Consider the following 22,504-nt stretch of genomic DNA (forward strand, 5'->3'; position numbering starts at 1 on the left):
GTTTATTCCTTATATTACCATTTGTAGAAAATAGCCCACTACTGTGTTAGAAGATTGGCCCACCGACTCGTCTTTACCCTCCAGGGATCCTTTTATAAATAATTCTGTCGCCCATAGCTGCAGGCCTCATTCACCATACTATTATTTGTATGTGCTTGTGGGATTTAGTCATCAGTTCTGGCATAAAACTCCTCACCAGGTGAACAAACCTCTTTTCAAAGACGCTGTTCCCCTTCTCTGTGGCAGAGTTACCATTGCTGCCGTGTTGTCCCTCAGAATGGCACTGTGACCAGTGACAGGAAACCCTGCTACGCCGCCGTGCAGCCTTCTCCAGGAGGTGGCTTGGCCCTTTGAGCTTCCGGTTGAAAGGAAACACAATGAAGCTACAGCAGTATAACAATTCCACGTCTGCTGCTAAAGCAACATACTGGGGGTGGGAGAGTGTTTAGTGGTAGGATATGGCCTTTGTTTATCCATTGACTTCAATTCTGCATGTTTTTCAGTAATTAAACATCCTTCTATGTGTACAGACCTTTTTTGCTTTTGGTGGTATTTCTTGTTTGAAATCAAAATTAGACCAAAGGTGTGTCCTCATAACAGCCTCATTGTGGAAATGTCACATAAACCTGCATTAAAAATGTGTATAGTTTCATATTGACTTTAATTTTAGGAAATTTTAACTTCAAAACTGAAACTGTTTGCTTATTGTCTCCTATTCATTGATTTGTATTTTTTTTTAAGTGATTATGCTGCGGATATATAGTACCAAACATACTGAACACTTAATTCTAGTAATGGGAATTTAAGATGGTTGATGCTGTCTATACTTTTGGTGTCACCTCTTTCAATGCAGAAGAGAAACCATGTTCCACAATAAATGTCAAATGCCACTATTTATTAATGGGGGGTAGAGCTTAGAAATTACTGTCAACAAGTAAGGGCTATGATTATTGAGTATAGCGATCAATATTACATAAGGATTTCTATTCTCTTTTCTTTATTTACTTTTTTTCTAGTTTTTCTTCTTTAGTTAACCTAGAGTATCTTAAAGAATCATGTAACCTCAAGAAACCATGGGCTATCAACTACATGAACTTGTTCCCTGTTTGTAACAAATATCTTCAAGATTTTATATCTTCCAAATTAACAGTATAAAGTTAATAGTAAAGTATTTTCTTATGATAGGTTTTGGGAGGTTCTTTTTGTTTGGGTTTTTTGGCTGGCTGGGGGTTGTTTTCTACTTAAAGCATTAAAAAGTTTTTAACTATCATGTGAATTAGCAAGAGAATATGTTGTCATGATTCCAGGCTATTTATGTTGTCTCTTGTCCCTGACATTTTAATTCACCACTGAATTTATACTTTGCATGCTTAAGTGCTGGTAAGACATGAAAGTTGTAGGGTTAAATCTGTAGACAGTGCTTTAAAGCTCCTATGATAATTGTTCTTAGGTACATATTCCTTTACTATGGCTCTTGAGACAACTATTTAATAGACAACATTTGAATAATACAAATGTGCAGTTGGTAGAAATGGATTAGGGTTTCAGGGTGGTACCAATGGGTGATATTTAATATTGAATGACATGTATTAAGACAAATGCTTTTATATATAATTTATTTGGCATTGTAAATGCATTTATCTTGTGAGATACAGACCCCCTGTTGCCGCATGAAGTATTCTGGAAAGGTTTGGAGTAAATAAATAATAAAACCACTTTGATATACAATCTAACAATATTAAATATTAAGACTTTCACATGATTGATATTAATACTTAATTAACTTATTTAAAGTCCAATGTAACTAAGTTTTTGTATTAAAGATTAGACAGACAGAAGTTAAAATGCAGGAAATGTTATTAAATGGGACAAAATTAATTGTGTTGCATGATCATCAGACTCACTGGCTGTTAACCTGTCCATCAGTGACATGTTCTTGTTTGTTTTGTTCTGGACCCCAGCTGGTGGTAATGTTAATTGGCTTTACCATGTCTGTCCATTGTTATGTTTCCATCATTCCATTTTAATGATACATAATCTGATAAATTTTATAATAGAAAACAGACTTGCTTTATGCTATCTGAAGTTTGTCAAATTGTGCACTTTTCTTCAGAGCTGGTACATGTTCCTAAAACATGTTTCTTCAATCGGTGGTAGCAATAATGATCTGTGGAGTTGGCTCAGTAGCATCCCTGCTGGCTTTAAGCCTAGAGAGGTTTAATCCTTTCTGCACATGATGCCCTTGAGCTAGCATCTTCTATATTTAAATGGAGGTGGTGGCAGTAACAGGTGGTATAGTCTGTAAGAGACAGGATCAAGTGAAGGGAAGCAGAAAAGCTTTGCAGTATGAGAGAGTTGGTCCATTTCACCTGTGTAAAAAATCACTTCACTTTTTTATTGTTTGCTATGGAATAACAAGGGTTGGAACAAAAATTTCAAAAATGCCTATTAATGACTGCCTTACTAATTAAGTATCCAACTTGAAACATATTAAATGGTCCTGTTCTCCAGAAGTTCATGCGCAGCACTCAGCACTGTCTCCTACTCAGCCCTCCGTTCAAAGAAAGGGTGACTTTTTTTTGTAATTTAGGAGGAATTTTCTAAGGCCTAGGAGATTTGGCCAAAGAAAGAAACCCGAGTTTGGAACTGTTTCTAGATCCTCTGCAAGTCTGTACTTCATTCCTTTAAACACAATGCCATGTTCCTTCTCCTAATACTTAATCAGGATCTACTTTAGACTGTTTTTGCATTCTGGAGAATCCTCACTTCTCTGTGCTAACATGCTTGATTACTTCATAAACTGCAAATAAGGGGCAGAATTGTGAACCCTCATAACATGATGCTGTCAAACTTAACAAAACATGCATAAGACCATTACCACATCAGACACTTGTTTTTAGTCAGGTCATTTTAATCAATTTGACTTCACAGGGCAGCTAATTTATCACTTAGCTAAACAAGTATTTCCTCTACTTGTCATCAATTTAAGTAATTAAAACGGTAAACTTTGCTATATGACATGAAATAAAGGCCCAAAGATAATTTGGAGAAGGTGGATGATACAGTCTAATAGAATGGATGCAAAGTATTATTTAAATACTTCAGTACACTTCAGAAGTTTTCAGAAATGTCATATTCCAGTAGCTTTGCTGGACTGACACATACTGATTATCATTCTTAGCCCACCCAAGAGTAAAGAATATTGTTCAGTTTTTTCCTTAAGATAGTGGGTTCTTTTTTTTTCATTTCTTGAAGCATAAAGATAACAGTATTTTGCTTTTTTACTTGATTGTTTGGAGCATAAGAGGATGTCAGAGAGCAAGAGTGGGGCAAGTATTTAAGAATATACTTTAAAGTTTGTTCAAATAATCCTACAGTCTTGACAGTATATCTTTCCCAAACTTATTTTCCATCAGAGTGGTATCAAGATGCACAGGAAGTTGGTTTTGATGTGTGTGTGTTGGAATTTGTGCAATTCTTCTACCTTGGTCTTACATACCTCTTCATGCTTACAATTCCTCTCATTTCATTTCACCATTAGGGAGAGGGAAGAGGGGGGAACCCTTCTGCCTTTATGGGCATTGTAAAAGGTCAGAATTGCCTAATTCTAACTCTTCAGTTACACTTTCTAAATATCCGTTGTGAGACTGATCATATTTTGTAGTATTACCCAAACAATAGGAATACACTTCATGTATTAAACATTGATTTTATATCTTTTATGCTCATAGTTTGAATAAATCATTTTAAAAGGTCTATATTAACACTGATGATTAAGGGAAATATTTATATGTTGTGTTTTTAAAGCTTTTTTAATTAAAATAATTTAGTAACTATTTTTGAAACAATGCTTGTTATCTATAAACTGCTTTGAATATTGATTATTCATTTTCAATACCTGTTATAAGTGAAGAGTTAAGTAAATGAGTGTGTCTGATGACTCGAAATAAGGTACAATATTCATGTTCAGACTGTGCTATGTTTTATTTATGAAATACTGATTTTAAATTTATAAAAATTTTTGAGGTTAGGGTAGTCTTGCAAATTGCTCTAGCTGTGGTAGCGAATAGTCTTACTGCTGATAGAACTCTGTATGAAGTTTATTTTTATTTTGAACTTTTCAGCTTCTGATTGAACATTTATTATAATCAGTTTCTATTACGTGAGACTTCTTTTTCATACATTTTTGTTATAATGATGTCGTCTTATGTTTGTGTAATAAATGGTTTTGCTATGTTTTGCCCAGCTGTAGCCCAGACTCGCTGGTACTTCGCTGGCACTTCATTTAATGATAGGAGCATATGCAACTTTGACTTTTAATTTTGTCTTGTATTTCTGGCTAGTACGATACAACTTACACATAGTAAATAAAAATGAAGTATGGCTACATTGAGACTGTTGTCACTGATAGTCTGGTGAAGACCTGGTTTTCATTTTTAATGTTTTACTTTTATTTTTTGCATTCCAAACATAAAGGTTTGTATACAGGAAGAATGGTAATGTTGATGAAGGCATGACAGTGTGAGGAAGACTATCACAGGGCAAGAAGAGGTAGAAGTAATACCATGTATTAGACCAATGAATATAGAAGGCAAAAAATGGCCAAACTCTCAAGCACACAGACCTGTTCAGGTCTGAAACAAAAGCAGCAAACTTCAAAGCTAAATTCTCATTGAGAACAAAAAATGATCTCTGCATTTAAATAGATATGTTAATCAGACCATCTAAGAAACAGATCATTGGTCCCTGCTGAGCAGAAAGAGGATGTTAGTAACATGGGTTTTTCCTAATGGAAGGAGAGGTAGATAATTTATTCACCTATGGAATATGGAGGAGTTCATGGGAAGAAGAGTACATGTTAGAAACCAGTATTTCCATAGAGTCATTTTAATATCCAGTAGAGTTCTGTATTTGAGTCTATAAGCTTGTCCTTTGAATGATTTTTGATGGTCTCCATTGAGAACCTGGACTGAAATGTCACAGATAGGGAAATGATTTAACAGGAAACATTGCCTTTCTGGTAGCTGTTGTAGATCTGTTATCTATCAGTTATCAGTGTGTGGGCGAGCTTGTTGTGAACTGGGGTCGCTGCTAAATTTCATCCATGCGGTTCCACAAGGGCAGTTGTTGCACTGGGTGAAAACACACTGCGTTCTGGGAGGTGGCAGGGGAGGAACCAGAGATTCTGGTGGTTTCAGAGCAGGGGCGTTTTTTCAGGTGGTTTTGGTGACGTATGGACTAGCTGCCTGTGCTATTGCTCAGAAATAGACTGGATTCATTCAAGACCTGGGTGCGTGAGGAGCTGACTTGTGATGCTGACATTGGGGAGGTGTTACAGAGCTTTTGAGGCCAGCACAAGGGCCGTGTGTCAGGAAGTCCTGGAACAGATGAAAGACCTCGTCCATCCCCTACTGCGCGTGGAGCTCCTGCTGCTCTGATGCTCAAGGAGAGTAGCCAAGCAAGGCGTTTATATGCCTGTCTTTTCCTTGGGCTTGAGGGTGGATTAGTGTCTCTTTTCATTCCCCTAAACTAGATTAATGTTTCATATGCAGAATTAATTATTTTTTCATGTGTATTAAAGAATAGTAGAACTCCCAGTGCTGGGAGGGGCACCTGGTCTTTAGTTCTCTCAGCCCTTCATCTTTTGAGGGGAAAAAAAGAAAATTATAAGTAGATAGCAGAGCCACTTTTAGCTTTGACTGAGATGCTAGGATTTAACTAGATGGCCAGTATCGAGTCTTATGATCTAATAATTGAATTTTCAGAAGATTTTTATAACACTTTTATTGTTTCTCATGGACAATGTTGTTAAATTACATCTTATTTAATACGAACAGTATGTTATAGGCCATTACAAATCAACCAGAAACCTGTAAAGAATTAATCTTTCTCAGAGTAAGATCCCAAGAGTAGTCATAGTTGTTTAATAGTTTTCTTTGCTGTTTGTTAGAAAAGCTGAAAAGAGCTTAAGTATAAGACTACAAAGAAAATTGCTTGGACTAAGGGGTGATAAAACTAATAGTTATTTTTTTAAACAACACTAATCAAATGTATCAATAGACAAACACAAGTCAACAAGTAAATCAACTGTGTGAGTATCAAAAGTAAATCTCTTCAGCTGTTTAAAACTACTCTTAACAGTCTCTGAAGTAAATTATGCCTCTTACATGTTGTAAAGGCATGGTATTTGGGAAGTATTTAAAAAAAAAAAAAAAGAAAGGAGGTGGATCTGGGACATATCCATATAAAAGAACAACCTTACTAGAGCTATTTTCACAGCGTGCTATTGATATATAACTAACATAAGAGTCTGAAACATATAAAGTCTTAACTATGTGGTGGCTGTTAGAACTGCAAAGGCTACTTAGATGATTTTGAACTTGATTCTCAATCTGAAAGGCACTCGGGGTTTTGCCTTGTTCAGATCATGTAGAAATGTCTGAAGGTCCATAACAGTAAAAAGTTAAAACTCTGGCAGCACAGTTCCAAAGAAGCTTTTAAGTTTTGTGAAGATGAAATCAAAAGGTCAATAGAAAGGTAATTGCGAAGGATATAGCAGACAACCAGAGCAGCAACTAAAAGTCCAGCCGGAAAAAACTATAAACATCTCACTGTCCATTTTTTTTGATACACGTATTSTTCAGTTAAGTTTTTCATTAATTTACTTAAAATATGAGGTAGTCAAAAACAAGTCTCTATATTACGTAGCCATAAGATGTGCAGGTAAAAATTGAAATGTAGTTTAAGTGGCTAACAAGTCTATAAGTGTTTTTCTCCAAGTTTCCATTCACGCATTTTGCGTGATTATGGTTGATAAATTACATAGGAAACATATGAAGTGTACGTGCATTCGTAATGCATCTGTTTTGAGTTAGTACAAAGAGTCGTTCAAGGCCATTCTGTGTTTTACTTGTATGTTTCATCTAAGGGCCATGGTTACATGATTATAATAATTTCACATGAACTTGCACTGCTGCCAAAGCGGGCAGTCTTACCTGCCCTCAGTTCCTGGCTGCTTGTTCCCAAGAGCCTCAGACGGTCTGTTCTAGCTAAAAAGCAGTGAGAGAGAGAGGTGAGACCACTTCAGCACCTCACAAATGCTGGTCCAGGACAAGTAAAGGACCAAAGACTCAGGGAATACAGCGGAGAGACCATCCTTTCCAAAATGCTCTGAATGTATTGGTTTGAAAGAAGTTCCTAATGGTGGCCCAAGTAGCCCATTTTTCATTTCCTATGTATTTCTCATAACTTAGTAGGACAATGAAACAGAGGAATAGTATATAAAACTCGAGAAGTCTCAAGAATCCTGATCCCCTTTAATTTATTAACAGCCAACTGAAGGTATAAAGCATATGGTCAGTGCCATGCCCTGTAAGAATGAAAGCAAAGCATGATTATTTTAAGTGATTTCTGAACTGATAATACAACAGTCCTTAACGTGTTGGTATCTACCTCTGTGTGTTTGTCTTAATGTTTTTATTTTTAAATATAATTTTCCTGGAGTTAGAAAGTTAATAATACTTGTAAACTAAGCATTTGTAGTAAGTGATACGTAAAACTGACATGGCAGTCATTGGTCAAATCAAACCTATTTTGCTGGCATAGTTCTTTTATGTTGCAAGTTACCTATATCTCTTTCAAGCTGTTAATAAATTATGTTATGGCCAGAATGTAGTCTTGACAAATATACCCTTGTACGATGTTAATGCACTGAAAAGGTCATTTTTCTTTCTTACAGCTCTGACCGTAACACCATCTGCTTTTCATCCTTCTACTGGCATCCACTTACTCATTGCAGCAAATTCTAGCCTTCGAGACTCCTCACATGTACTTCTAACATAGATCTTGTTCACTCATGAGATCTTGGTTTGGATTCTAGTCAGCCTGTGGTGATAATCCCATATCACCTAGTTGCTGGGGTTTTATCTGCATGCTTTCTCCCATTTTGCCTTTCCTTTTTGGAAAATCTTTGGTCACCAGCTAGCTGATTATGTTTCTTCAAATGCTTCCTTAACTTTGCCTCTCTAGAAAGTTAATGTAAATCTTGATAAAACCTAAATCATCCATCATACCAGTCAATATTGTCTCATTCTTTCCTTTTTGTGTGTGTTTGCATCCCTCTGCCTGTAGTCTTATACTTGGCTTATGGTTCCTGAAAAACAAGTGTTTAAGAGAGGAAGTTGTTCTAGGGTGAAGGGGCCCCTGTCCAGAAGGGTGATGATGGCAGGTCTCAGCTCAGCTTTGCTCCATCACCTTTATCATCCCCAAAGATCCCCTGGGATCAGACTAGAGGCTGAGCTGGGCAAGTTAGAAAAAGAAAGATGCTCCTGCCCCAAACCCCAGTCCCTTAAAAGCACCCTTGCATTTTTACTTGCAGTGTGATAGCTGGAGGCACTCTAACAGTTCTTTAGGACTTCAAGTATTAAAACATTTGAATAGAAACACCATTGTGCTGCTATTAGACATCTAATGTGAGGCTATGCCTGGAAAATAGTGAAAGGTTTTAAGCATTTTTCGCTCTTGACTTGTGTGAATGAAAAGCAGCTAAAGAAACACTCAAGTGTTTTTCTGTTTCTTTTTCTCCCCAGACAAATCCTCTTCAGTGGAAATTTGTATTGCCAATATGTATCATTCTGTCTCTGAAACTAGTCACCCCTTGCAGACAGAGGAACAAGAAATGGGCATTGATCCTTTGCAGAGTTATTTGAACAAGCCAGGGCAAGGTGAGTTTTGTATTTCTGTACTTAGAAGCCTTACAAAAGTGTCTCATGATAACTGTACCTGTCATTGTTTATTTAATTCTCTCAATGAAGTTGAACAGGCAACTTAAAGAACATTCGCAGAGTGTGTGTAGAGCACTCTGACACTAATGAAAACCATGAAAAGTCAACTTTCAATTACAGAAAGAAACGTTAGCCAAATGTTTAATGCGCTGCCATTCTTCTTTAATCATAAACCAAACACTGACTTCAGAATAAGAATATTTAAATGCAGCATGGCTTTGTGTTGCTTTCTCAAAGATGGACTCTTTTACACTGCTTTGGTTTTAGGGTTTTTTTCTGTTTTGCTTTTTCTTTTTTTCTTCTACGATAAAGTTCAGTGTGTTATTTTGGATGAGAGTATGCAAATGAAAAGGTTGATTTTCCCTTTTTTTCTTTGAAATAGCACCTATATTCTTATTTTAAAAAATAGTGGAAGTTGAGATAGAATGAACAGGCTCTAAAGGTAAAAGTTACTTTGTAACCCAAAGTAAATTAATTAAATGCAGTATTCAGAAGACTCTAATGAACAGTGAGAACAAGCTGCTTGCATAATGCAATACTTGTCTGTCTTCCTTGTCTTTTCTACTTATTTGCTAGTAGTGACAATGTAGTTGGTTAGAAGAAAGTGATAAGCATAACAAGAAGCTTGAAATCTCATCCTTGTCATGAAAACATTCCTCAAGTACTCAGTTAGTGGCACCTTAACTACCTGTAATTTTCCAGTCATTGAACACATGTACCAGGAGGGCAAAATAAAAAATTTATTTTGAATTACAGAGTTGGAACAACTTTGTCACATTTCCTAAGTCCCTTACCCAGATCAGCCATTCTGTGTGGGTGTATCTGTCTGTAAATCTTCTGTCTACTTGTGCTTATTAAAAAAGCCATGTCAAGTTTTGCTTAGTCAGGTTTATTATTCAGTTTATAAGAAGCTGATATTTTGCTTTAAAACACATGGGTACAACTTCATTGCCCCTTTGAGTTAATTTTTTTTTTTCAATTTTACTTCATTGCTTTATAAAGCTTTTTCAATGTTAGAAAATGACAATGAACATCTTGGGGGAAGTATTTTAAAACCTGAAGATCAAACAGAATAGCTTTTCCAGGTCAGTGTTTCTCCTTTATTACACTTGACATCTTAACGATATCAAGCCATTTTAGTTTGATAAACTAAATGCATTTTTGTATATATTTTTAGAAATTTGAAAATACTTTTTTGTAATAACCTGAAATAATAACCGTTTTCCAGAGAAAATATGGCTTCTAGTCTACACCAATCAAAAAAAAGATAAGCTTTTTCTTCCTTTTTTTTTCTTTAAAAAATAAATATTGTTAATTCTCTCATTTCTGTTTCAAGGCAAATCAAGATTTTTACCCTGTTACAAAAACACTGTAAATCAATTTACCTTTTATTGTGTGCTGAAGCGATCAGTTACCTTGACTGAAAAGGTTTCTCATTTTTATCCCAACCTTAACATTTCTATGACTTACAAAGTTATTAGTATTGAATTGATGTTTAAAAGTGCCATTAATTCATTTACCCCAAATGTTCATTAACAATGTAAATGTATGCTGATGTTCTATGAGACAAGGAAGTGACTAATGACTCTTCACACTAACAACACTTAAAATGAATAGAAACTTTAGATAGCTAATCTTGAAGTAATCAAGACCCTCATTCAGCTTGGCATCTCTGTATGCTCTAAAACAGCTGTCAACTGTTAAAAATATATACACAACACACACATACGCACATGCGAAGATAAAGATATGTAAATACATGGTTCCCCAAGTCATAAAGGTTACCAACTATGGTACATTTTTTATGTTCTATCTATGTAAATATTTTATATAAAGCAACCATTTCATCTTCATAGCTTTTTTACTGTGAAACACTTACTGCATTTTAATTTGGGACTTTATATATCCCAAATAAGTCTTTGAAGTTTTGATACTTCGTTTTAGATAAATGATATGCTTAGATGGAGTTGGATCTTTGCGCATCAAAGTATGCAATTATTGCAGCCTGTGTTAGAAGTTCAGAATAAAGAAGCCATCACTGTTTTCTAAATGAGGTGTCTGGTTGTTGAAACAAACCATAGATTAGGTGAAGAATTGTCTTCACTCATACTGTGATTGATTTTTTATATATATATATATATATATATATATTATTTATTTATATTTATATATTTATATATATACACACACACATATATACATATATACACACACACACACACACACACACACATACACATACATACATATATATATATATATATATATCCCTACTTTCATCTACCTATCTAGTTTTTTACCAGTACATGTGCACCATGCCTATGTGAAATATTAGGAAATTGCATGAATCCCTGTCCCATTAAAGAGAAATATTAAGTTCCTCTTAAAAATATCAAAGGATGTGGTTAGCAGGGGGAAGACAGAACTGTTTCCTAAATACAGAGAAGATCTCACAGAGTCACTTGAATTTAGTGAAGGCATAATGAGATCCAGTGGGTGAAAGCTGCATGTAAATAAATGCATAAATATTTTAGTGAGGATAATTTGATTGTTGGGACAGCTAGGCCAAAAAGCATTTAGGAATAGATGTTCCTGAATTTCATCATCTTCACTAAAATATTTCAAGACTGAACATTTTTCAACTCACCCTCAAGTTTCAGGCTTGATACAGAATCTACTTAGTGAAAATTTGTAGCCATTACTGTAGAAGAGGTATCTTGTACTGTCTTCAAGCCACCTGTGTCATGTATCATAGAAATTTGCAAGAGAGGCAGTCCATAAGTCGGAAATATTTTATACAATATTATGGAGTATCAGGACATCTGAATTATTCTTTGAAGCTGTGCTAAATGTTTAAAGTATTGTCTTAGAGACTAAATGATAGAAATGTTCACTGAGATGAGGTAATAAAAATAAAGCACATCACTGATAAGTATGAAAATAAATCTTTAATCATAGACATAGTCAGACTTGTGAACCTACATTAAGTATTGTATATTGAGTGTGTGTAACTGATACTAAAACTGAGCGTTTAGATGATGGAGCTGATGGAGAACCGGAAGATGTCGTGTCCAGTTAGGATTTTGATACTGTCTCACAAGACATTCTCATAAAAGGAAGGAAATCTGGGAAAACATGTATTTCTGTTAAATGTGTATATAGGTGGTTGAAAAACTGTATGCATGGACTATGTTTTACTCATTTGCTGTCAGATTTGGAAGCATATATTGGATGGGATTCCAGAAGGGTGTTTCTAGAGTCTAGTAGTACTCAGTGCTTTTCTTAAAATCTCATGGAAGAAACGGAAAGAATATGTGATTTATGTGGGAAAAGGCTATGAGTACAATGGAGGACAAACAGACAATTCAAAATATTTGCGCGATTTGGGAGAAGTGGCCTGAGAAGAATAAGATGTAGCTCACTAGGAATAGTTGCAGGGTCTAATGTTGCAGTTGCTAGGTAGGAGATAATTAGGTAGCTGAACAGCTAGCTGAAGTAGAGCACAACAGATGAGGTAACTGTTGTTTGGAGAAAGAACTGGGCATTTATAGCAATCCAAACTTTTGCATAACTGGGCCTATTTGAATCCTGAGTTGTGGCGAATCATAAGAATGTGCTCACTTACAGTTTTACAAAACTCAGGATAGTCTATTAACTAATTGATAGGCAAGATCTTGATCCTCCCTCTTTAATATTTAAAGTATTCCAAAAAAACAGATAAGATAGTATTTCAGCCTTTCTCTGAGAGCTGATTTGGCCTATGTTCTTTTCCTTATGTCTGATTTTTTTCAAGAAAGAAAAGCAAATATGCATTGCACATGTGCACTCATGTTTTTTTAAATAAGTCTGAGACTGGGATGACACTTGCAATCTGATATTTCAAATGAAAGACTTAGTTCTTTTAACAAAATTTTATTTTAGATTGTAACTTTCTGATCTAGTTGTATTTTAATTTACATGCCTTTATATATGCATGCATTGTTATGATTTCTTTTGAGTATAGTAAGTTGGGGCTTTCTTGCTACTTCCTCTGTTCTGAAAGTCTTCAAGGCACTGCTCATTTTATTCCATCAATATTTTCCCTCTCAGATAGGGATCTTTAGCAGGGAAATTGATCTTACCCTTTTGGTCTCCAGTGGACTCTCTATAAAAATTTCAGAAACTTTGCTCTTCTACTTTCTCACTTTGTACTACATCTGACATTATTTTGTTCATTTCCAGTCTTGAGGTTGATACTACATTGGAAGAGTGTAACTCCTTCAGAGCTACAGTAAATTTTCACTCCAAAGTTACAGCATTCACCACATTCTGACACAAGTTTTGAAGAACACAGTAGTCAGTATTCCTGTTTCACTGATGTAATGAGAAAGTTGATCCTCTAAGGACAGACTGGAACAATGCATTTAATACTCTTCAATTTAATTTGCTCAATATCACAATTAATACAATTAAGGTCACTTGAAATGAAACTATTAACGAATTGGGTAATTTACTTTAACAATGTCAGTGTGTTCTCACAATTACATTTGCTTTAATTAGTGTACAAGCTATTATTTAATAGCATACTTCAAATAGAAAAATGTAATGTGTTCTTTGTTCTTAATAGAAGAAAAGGGGAAACCTTTAATGAGTTGTGAGTGTTTTGGAGTTTGGGGGAGTTTGTTTCTTGTTTTAAGGCTATAGCTCATGTGAGAAAAGAGACAGGTGACACAGCTGGAAGGACAAAGATAACTATTGCAGAGCATGACTGAAATGAATCCAGTTGAGATAGATCAGTTGTCCACCTCATCCTTACCACTGCATCCCTCCTGATTCTCAAGGTTGCCATGAAAATACGTGGAAATGTAGAAATATGTAGAAAGCAGCAGGGAGCAAAATAATAAAATAAGAACTTTCTTTCTCTGCACCTAGCAGATCCTACATGCTGTCAAATAAGTTCCCCAAATGTTAGGTGTAATTCTCATGGGAGTATTTTGCCCTTGGGTACACCCGTTTACATTCATTCAGAGGTCAAGTGCATTTCTGCTGTCAGAAAATTATAACATATTGTCTCCTAATCAGCCAGTAAGCTATTCTGTGTTACAAGTTTTTTTTTCCTCCTCACAAACCCCTTCAGTCAGGGAGACGGTGCTAGTGCAGATTGCCCAGTATGGCGTTTGCCTGTACCTCTGTCTGTTTTGAGAGATTGTCTCTATGATTACATGTAGAGGAAGCAATTATAGAGGTCTAGACCTCTTTGTATGAGAAATACATTCCTAGGTAAAAGCAACTGAAAAAGCAAATAAAGCCTTTCAGATGAAATAGGAAGTGAACAGGTCTGAGTTCTTGAAGCCTTATTTCATATAAAATATTCTTCTGTAGTGTATTATATGACATCATATGAGTCACGTAATATATGTTCTTTCTGTCATCTCCTCTCCAGGAAGGGAAATGTACATGAAGCATTGTATTTTTAAGAATCCGTTGGAATACGATGCTACTTTTGTTTTTGTTGAAAAGACAGGATTGAAACAGAGAACATTTTTGCATTGTACTGGGAGCAGAATATGCTGAGGATTGTGATTGTGCTTAACACCCTTGGGATTTCATGCTGTGGTCTTGCACCAGGCCCTGAGAAAGCCCTGTCCCCTTCACTGTTAAGTTTTACCCTTCACGTAGAAAGTTTCATTGCGCCCAAGGAGCACGGCTGGTACTAGTGGTCCTCACTGCAAAACTGCTGTGCATCTCTCTGGGGCTGGGCCTTTCCATTAAAGGCACAGCTGTAAAGGATCGAGGTATACTAAAGAGAAAAGAGCTGTGCTCAGTCTGGTTCACATTGTATTGGATGAATAAAAGCAAGAATATTTTTTACATCTTCAAACACTATATGCTAACATAACAAGCATCTTAATATTCATTTATTAATAATAACTACTGCTTAGTTTGCTTTTAATTGAACAGCAACAGAATTGTAGTGACAGAGACTATGGGAGCAACGCTGTATGCCTTGAGCTAACTTGGCCTGTCACTAGCTCCTTCCATAGGACTCTTCATTTTCTCTTCTGTTTTTTTTATTAGAAGTGTTGTTACTGAGCAATCAGGTGACTGAGGAGCTATGTATGTTTAAAAATACATATATTTAATAGAAAATCAGCTGAAAATAGCCAGAACTGGACACATGTTTTTCCTTTAAAGATTTTATTTATATTATTTTAGGATATTACTATATGGTAGAGCTGTTGTTAAACAGGTGTAAACTGTATGCGTGCCCTATGTCATCTGTCTCAAATAGAGCTTCAAAGACCTCATGTTCCAGTTCTGTCAGAGCTACCAATACCGAGTGGGTGCAAACAAACCAAAGATTGCTCTGCCCGGTCAAAACAGCTGTGGCCTGAAAACTTTACACATTGCCCAGCACTGTATCCAGACGAATCCTTCCCCTCAGCAAATGGTTGAACAGGGCGTGTTAGCCCAGTGACCCAGCTTTGTGGCTCCCCAGCTGGAACTGGCTCGTGGCTGGGCAGCTAAGATGGTGTCGGCCTGTGTTGACACGACATGCCCTCTGCTCCGTGAAAGAAAGTTGCAGGCTGCGGACCCTTTGCCTTGCTGCAAATTCACATTTAGGAACTGCAGGAGAACTTTAAATGACTTCAACTGTGGCACCATATGTGAGTCACAGTCTTGTAGGTTTCCAGATTTCGAAAGTTTGATTTTATTTATTTATTTTTCCTCCCTGGAATTGATAGTTCTGGTTTTTGTGGTGGCTTTACATGAGTTACACATTACATTAATTCCAGTTTGGAGGTTATAATGTGGCATGGGTTACTGGCACAAGCCTCATGTAGGGAAATTGCATTTGCTGGGTTGTAAAGCAGATGTTAGAGAAGACCTTTTGGTGAGCAATGTCTGATGACGTAGAAGAACTCTAAATCATTAATTTAAAATTTTTTACTCTAAATCTGTGTGTGAAAATAAGCCTCCCTCACTAATGATGGTGGCACCCCGCCTCAGTTTATGCGTGCCACTTGAGAGTTTCCGGTTGTCTCCAGGTACAACCCTGCCTGAATACTAATAATTATAGGGTACTCCAAATGCTGGCATAAATCGCTGTCAGCCTCATCATTCTTTGCATAACTCCTTGTGACCCTACTTTGGCAGCTGCTGATTTCAGTGTTTGTTCTTTTTCTAGCATTTCCCTAATCTAGGTTAAGGCTCAACTACTTGGCTCTCATCTTGATTCCTGTTATACCAAAGTGGTATAAAAGCAGATGATGCAGTTTGAATTAAAAAGATTTTTTGTTTTTGTTTTTTACTAAATGTGCTTAGAGGCACTTAAAATACCAAACAGAAATCTCAATTTTAAATATAGGTAACCTGTTGAACAAGAAAATTGAAACAGAAGAATTTTTTTTTATGACCTTTGTAAAAGTAATTAAGAGGATGTTAAAACTACCTCATTATCGAAAGTTATATAGAAGCTAAAGATGAGAATGAAATCATTCTTTGAATATTTTACTCACACTTGATAACAAAACATAATATAAAGATTAGTACAGGTAAATACCTCACATATTAAGTGTTTCCGTGCAAAATAAATCAATAATCAAAGTACATCAAATGACTATATATCCTACATATGAAAGGCCGGATTCTCTTAATTGAAAAAAAAACAAGTTTCATTTTGCTTGTGTATCCATAATAAAAGACTAGTAAATCAGAATTCTAGCTGAGGCCAGCAATATTGGTGCAGGATAATAATTAACTGTTTGAGTTCACCTGTGTCCCTGTAGACAGAAGATTGGGATTTACAAAAGCAGTCTGCAAATTGTATGCCATTTGCTGACGTTAGACCCCTGTATCTGAGATTAAATGACTGTTCAGACATTTTAAGAGAGTAGCAGTTAACTGCCACAGTTTTCATTCTGTTAGAAATTGATTGCTAAATATATGTGGACCTTTGTAAAGATCTGTAATTGCCTGTTTTAGAAAGTGAAGGCTAAAGAGTTCAGCCTGCTTTCACTTAAGTGCCAAGTTATACTGCAAAGCTTTGATTTTAGGCTTCTGTTTAACTAATAAGCCTTGTTCTTTAGTCACCTTAGACAGCTCTGTCCTTGTCTTCTGTGTAAGTGCAAAACTAAGAAGAGGTGTAGAGGGGAGAGAAATAAAGTACTCTCATACTTACTCTAAGTGGTAAGAAATTATCTCATAAGATGTGTATTATTTATTGACAATCTGGCCTTTTAACAAAGAAAAATAGGCCTATGCTTAGGTTGCCACTGCTACAAATGAAACAGCTGATACTTTAATGAACAACATACTGAGGGCTATCCAGGACATAAGGCAAATTAAGCAGGTTACAAACTGCATATCTTCTGTCTAGATATAGGCGATCTCCCCAGCTCCCACAATTAGCTCCACTGATTAGGCAAGCAGACAGACAGAAACAGAAGGAGGCCATTTGTATCAATTTGAGGAACAGAACTAGTAATGAAGTAAAATATCCATACCAGGTAGTTTCACCTCCACTTTGGAACAGATATTTCTAACTGCTGGTTTCAGCCTCGCAGTAACAAATAAATAAATATGTGCTACTTAACAAAAGCTTGTTTTCCRTTGTTTACAAAATGAGAGCAGAGGAACAATACACCCCTAACCTAGAGGGTTTTTTTAAAAAGGAGAAAACATTTTCTGGACATATAAACAAATTTGAATCTTGGTAACCTGACAGCTTTGTTTAAACGTTGAATTTGAGTTTCCTTTCATGAAAATCTTTTCAAAGTACAGCAATTCAGCTGTGAAAACCTGAATACATTAATGATGACAAAGAACCTCTGGAATGAGCCAACATTTGTTTTTGTTCTTTTACAACATTTCCTGATGAATTGCACATACAAAAGTGTTGCAGGTTATTTTAATTCTCCTTTCTTACTTTGATAATAAATGTCTCCACTGTTTACATTTTCAGTTAAGGTACCTTATTATTACTAATCAGCTTTAATTATTTATAACAAAATGACTGTGAAAGATTTTTCTTTGATGTAGAAAAAGTCAAGGACCTGATCCTGATCCTATTAAAATTAATGGCAAAGTTCCAATTGACTGTAAAGGTAACAAGCTTGAGTGCACTTATTGTTTAAGTGAAGTAATAATTTAGCCCAAGATATTGAATTGTGATTAGTTACCTGAAGAGCCTCAATTTTGGGGCGTGCAAGCATTTGATCTCAAGATTTGGCCACTCAAAAGCAGAGTGCATATAACTGACTTTTAAAATTCTGGTCTTCCTTTTACCCATAAAAAATGCAATAGATGAATAAAGACCAGATGTGTTCAGGATCATTGAAGAACCCCTGTACGTCTAGAAAAGTTAAGTGTTAAAATGGAGGGAGAAGGAGAAATGTCTAGCCTTTCTGCTTCTGCCTTTCTCCTTTTCCCCAAACAACAAAATAGCAAACCAACCCAAACCTGATACAGGGTAAGTGGCACGATGTTTTAAATGCATGTGTGCGGGCTTATGCTTAAATCTAGTTTTGTATAAATGAACTATTGCTGGGTTTCGTTTCTAAACGTTTGAAGCTTAAGATTTATACATATGTATATACACATACACATTCTCTATATTAAAAGCTTGAACACTCTGTCAGTCTAGAGTATCTTTTAGTTATTCATAAGTATCCCTGTTTAGCTTTTTCATTATGTTAGATCTGTTTAGATTACTACATCATTCATCATGTGACTATAACGCTTCAACTGCAGTACAAATAACAAGGATATAGCAGATTAGATTTATTTTTACTCTTTGTTACAATCACACAAGCTTATGATGCAATTTGTGCTCTAAGCTTGATCTCTTTATTAAGGGAAATCAAACTTAAAATGCTTAAGAACTGAAGTACATGAGCAGGACATGGGATGTTTGGTTTGCATCTGTGTGCTTATTTCATTCTGTTAGAAGGTATCATGTAGCAAAAAAAATAAATTAATTCTCATAACCACCATAGGAAGAATAACAAGACTATGTGTTCTTATACAAATAGTAATTTGAAGCTAATGAAATGATATGCCAAATTTTTATACAAGAAGTCTGTAGCTGGGCCAGGAACTGAACCCAGAACACTGCCTCAAAAGCAATACCATCCTACTTTTCTTGTTTCCTTTGGTCCAACTTTTTTGAAGCAGGTACATAACTCAAAAAAAAAAAAAAAAGTAAATTTGGTACATGTCAGAATACACACACACCTTTTTCATGTTTTACATACAAACTTGCAAAAATACATACTTGTCAGTCTTAAAAATAAATCAACTAAAGGCACGTGAGAATTGCTGAAAAAGAATCATTTTCGGAAATATTTTTTGGGTATAGATCAGAGTAAAAATATGTATTTTTAAGCATTTATCTGTTACATTAAATGATAAGATGCTATAGTTTGGGTTTTGCATAGCAAGTGAGGGAATAAAAAGTTGTGGGGTTTTTTTTAATGGTTTCTGGCAGATATATCACACAAACTGATTTTTACTTTAGTGCAGCATCTTTATATATTTGTTCCACTCAAATTTTGAGCAACAAAAAACAACTTTTAGTAATTTATTTTAGGCAAGGTATAAACAGGATGGAAGGAATATTTTGTTGTCCTACAAGTTATTCCTACATATAGCAGCTTCAAACATTTTTCATACACACAAATGTTTCTGTATGCATCCTTAAGGAATTTAAACAGAAACAATTATTTTTTTATTTGCATTAGATATCTGTCTCCACCTAAATAAAAATAAAGTTAAATATTTTACAGCTTTCATAGTATACCAAGCACACTGCATTTTTTAGATTAATTTTGATTATAAACTTCTTTTTAGGATTTGTATACTGTTTTACTGATTTTTCTGAAAACTAATGAGGTAATCAAATTGAGAAATGCAGTATTTTGGTAGCTGCAAAATGGAAAATATTTTAGATTTATATATTGATTTATAGTATGGGTAATCAAAGTTTGAAATTTTAAAAATGTTTTAAAATACTCCTTAAACTGTGGAAAACAGTAGGTCAGTACAGATTGAGTGTTACTATGAACCCATGATTTAGCCACAAGTTGAAGAGAATGCTACTTCAGTGTAATGAAAAGTTATCGAGTTTTTTGTTTTGTTTTTGTTTAATTATTTTGTATCTCAGAATTGCCAGTTCTTGTCTATAGAAGTGTCAAAATACTAGAACCTCTTAAAAGAATTCCAAAGTAAGCACTGGATATTACATTTACTATTTCATTATGTCCTTAGTTCCTGTGAGTATTAACTGGGTTGACATATTCATCAGTGCAACTTGCAAATCAGTTAATACAACAGTATCTTCATGTTACTCTTGATGTAAGTGGAACACGTGTGTCTTTGGTATTTCATGTAATGTAGGTAGAAAAGTTAAAAAATAAAATCTAATGTATGTAAACTGTAATAGCCACTTTAAAAAAATCTGCTCTAATTTTTTCTCTCTTAAATATCTTAAATCTGTAGAAACAGCTAGCAGTTAAATGTTTCTGCTTGGATACTATTGGGATAATTCATAAACTCTGAGATAGGAAGACTGCACTCATATTTTTGGACAAATCCCATTCAGTTCAGTGCAACTGGGACCATATAACCAAAATAATAGCAACAGCCCTGTGTGATAAATGTATCCACTAAAATATTGATATCCCATTACAAATTATTATTCTTGGTCTTTTTGGAAGTTAAAAGGCACAAACTTCATCCAGATACAGCTTTTATGGTGGTGATAATTCTTTTCTTCTGAGAAATTGGATTTGTAATGGAATCAGTGATTTAACCTTAGAAAAAACAACTGTATAGTGTTTCCATACTAAGTGCAATTGCAGGGCTTTTTAGTATATGCCATAGAGTTCACATGTAATACACGCAAAAGCATGTTTTTGATAAAGTGAAAATATTTGAGATTGAGAATGCTGGGATACATTTCCCATATGTTTGTCATAATGTTTAAAGATATCATCACTGTTTTTGTTTACTTTTCATTTGAAATATTTAAAGGGTGGAGGGAAGGAACATAAATCTGTCCATTAGTGGGGATTTCTACTTTGCACTCGGATGAATTCTCATCAAATTTGATTTGCTGAATGGTGGCCAGAACAGATGTTATCTTAATGGAAGAGAGAAGCATGTTGAGCCACAGGGCCACCTCCAAACTTCTGTGACCTGGTATTTGTTCATTCTTTATTGAAGTATAAAAGAAAATACTGCTTTGCAAATGTATACAAAGCTCAGTTCTGAATTATCACAGCTAGGTGACTGCAACATTAGCATCTACATTAAGATTGAGATTTTATTGCCTGAAAAAGTGTAGCATTAATTGCTGCCATTCTAAAAACAATGCACTCGCAGATTAGTTCCAGTCTTGTGTTTATTTGAACTCAAAAGAAAGAAAAGGTTTAAGTCAGAGCTTATACTATGGAAGGCTTTTGCCTGGTCTGGAGTTCTTGTGATYATAGCCAATGAAAACTTTCATTTTAAATGTTCTGGAATTGAAATTGTGCCACGCTGTGCCATTTCTGTAACTTTTTGTTCAAATGAAGTTTTTTTTAAGTAGCTGTCTTGTAACATAATTTTATCAAAAGTAAATTTCTGATTTGGAAAAATACCATATAATGTTCTATGGCTCTTTCAGAAAAATAGCATATAAAGACCAAAAGAACCACAAAACATTTTTATTTCTCATACATTTAATTTTTGAAAGGAAATCTTTTTTTCTTGTAGAAGCAGCCTTAAGTGAAAACCGGAGATTCAATTCCAGACATGAAAAATCTGCTCAAGATTTAATATCTTGAAATGAATGATCTTGAAGAATGAGTCCTCTACATATTACAAAATTAGTAAGATACTTGCAGATTTTCTACTGTTTCAAAAACATTTACTCTTGAAACTGTCAGTTTCTATTTGAGATTGCTATGGCAAAAGGACCACCCTGCATTTCATTTCTGGCATTTGCATTACCTGAATAAACACAGTTTTCTTTTTTTTGCATATTAGTCTGTTACTGGCTAAAGCTACAGCTGAGAGCAGAGTCTTTGAAACTTTTGAACAGATAGATACCAGAGTTTTTTTAATGAATATAATATAAAGCTGAGTTTAAGTTGGATGTTTTATTACCTATAACAATCAGTCATCAGTCAAATACTCCCAGTTTTTGTGAAGCTGAAGTCAATTGTCAACAGATAGTTATTTGAAATATATACAACAAAATGATAATAAATATATCAAAACAATGCTGAATGTTAAGATAGGAAGTGGTGACATCTGAAAATCATGCAGTAAATTGATGTGTACAATGGTAATCTTCTGTCAGCCTAGCATAAGGGGTCACTTGCACTGTCGCTCCTGCAGTGACACAGATAGTGTCAACGCTTTTTGAAACTTAATTTTTTTCATTTTGGCTCTTACAATAAATATGCCAAGTCTTTGCTGCAAGAGAGTAGAAATAACTATTGATTTGATTTCTTCATGCTAAATGCCATGGGAAAATAGGCATGATTACTGAGAAAAGTTGTTAATCAGATTTTTTTAAGGCAATTTCAGAGGGCTGTGCTGCCATTCAAAGAGACTTGGACAGGCTGGAGAGGTGGGCAGAGAGGAACCTCATGAAGTTCAACAAAGGCAAGTGCAGGGTCCTGCACCTGGGGAGGAATAACCCCAGTCACCAGTACAGGTTGGGGGCTGACCTGCTGGAAAGCAGCTCTGCAGAG

At 35.2% G+C, this 22,504-nt stretch overlaps 1 protein-coding gene across 2 annotated transcripts in view; it reads left to right on the top strand.

Moving 5' to 3' along the window:
- TBC1D5 (TBC1 domain family member 5) overlaps nt 1–22,504 on the top strand; it is a 309,786-nt gene that overhangs the window by 94,393 nt on the left and 192,889 nt on the right. For both annotated transcript variants that reach the window (XM_026068628.1, XM_026068627.1), the window contains one exon: nt 8,589–8,723. In XM_026068628.1, the coding sequence (XP_025924413.1) occupies nt 8,624–8,723 (100 nt within the window). In that variant the 5' untranslated portion in view covers nt 8,589–8,623. The remainder of the gene's footprint in view (nt 1–8,588; nt 8,724–22,504) is intronic.

This window comes from Apteryx rowi, unplaced genomic scaffold (genome assembly GCF_003343035.1).
Source record: "Apteryx rowi isolate R43461 unplaced genomic scaffold, aptRow1 scaffold_277, whole genome shotgun sequence".
Taxonomy (NCBI): Eukaryota; Metazoa; Chordata; class Aves; order Apterygiformes; family Apterygidae; genus Apteryx; species Apteryx rowi.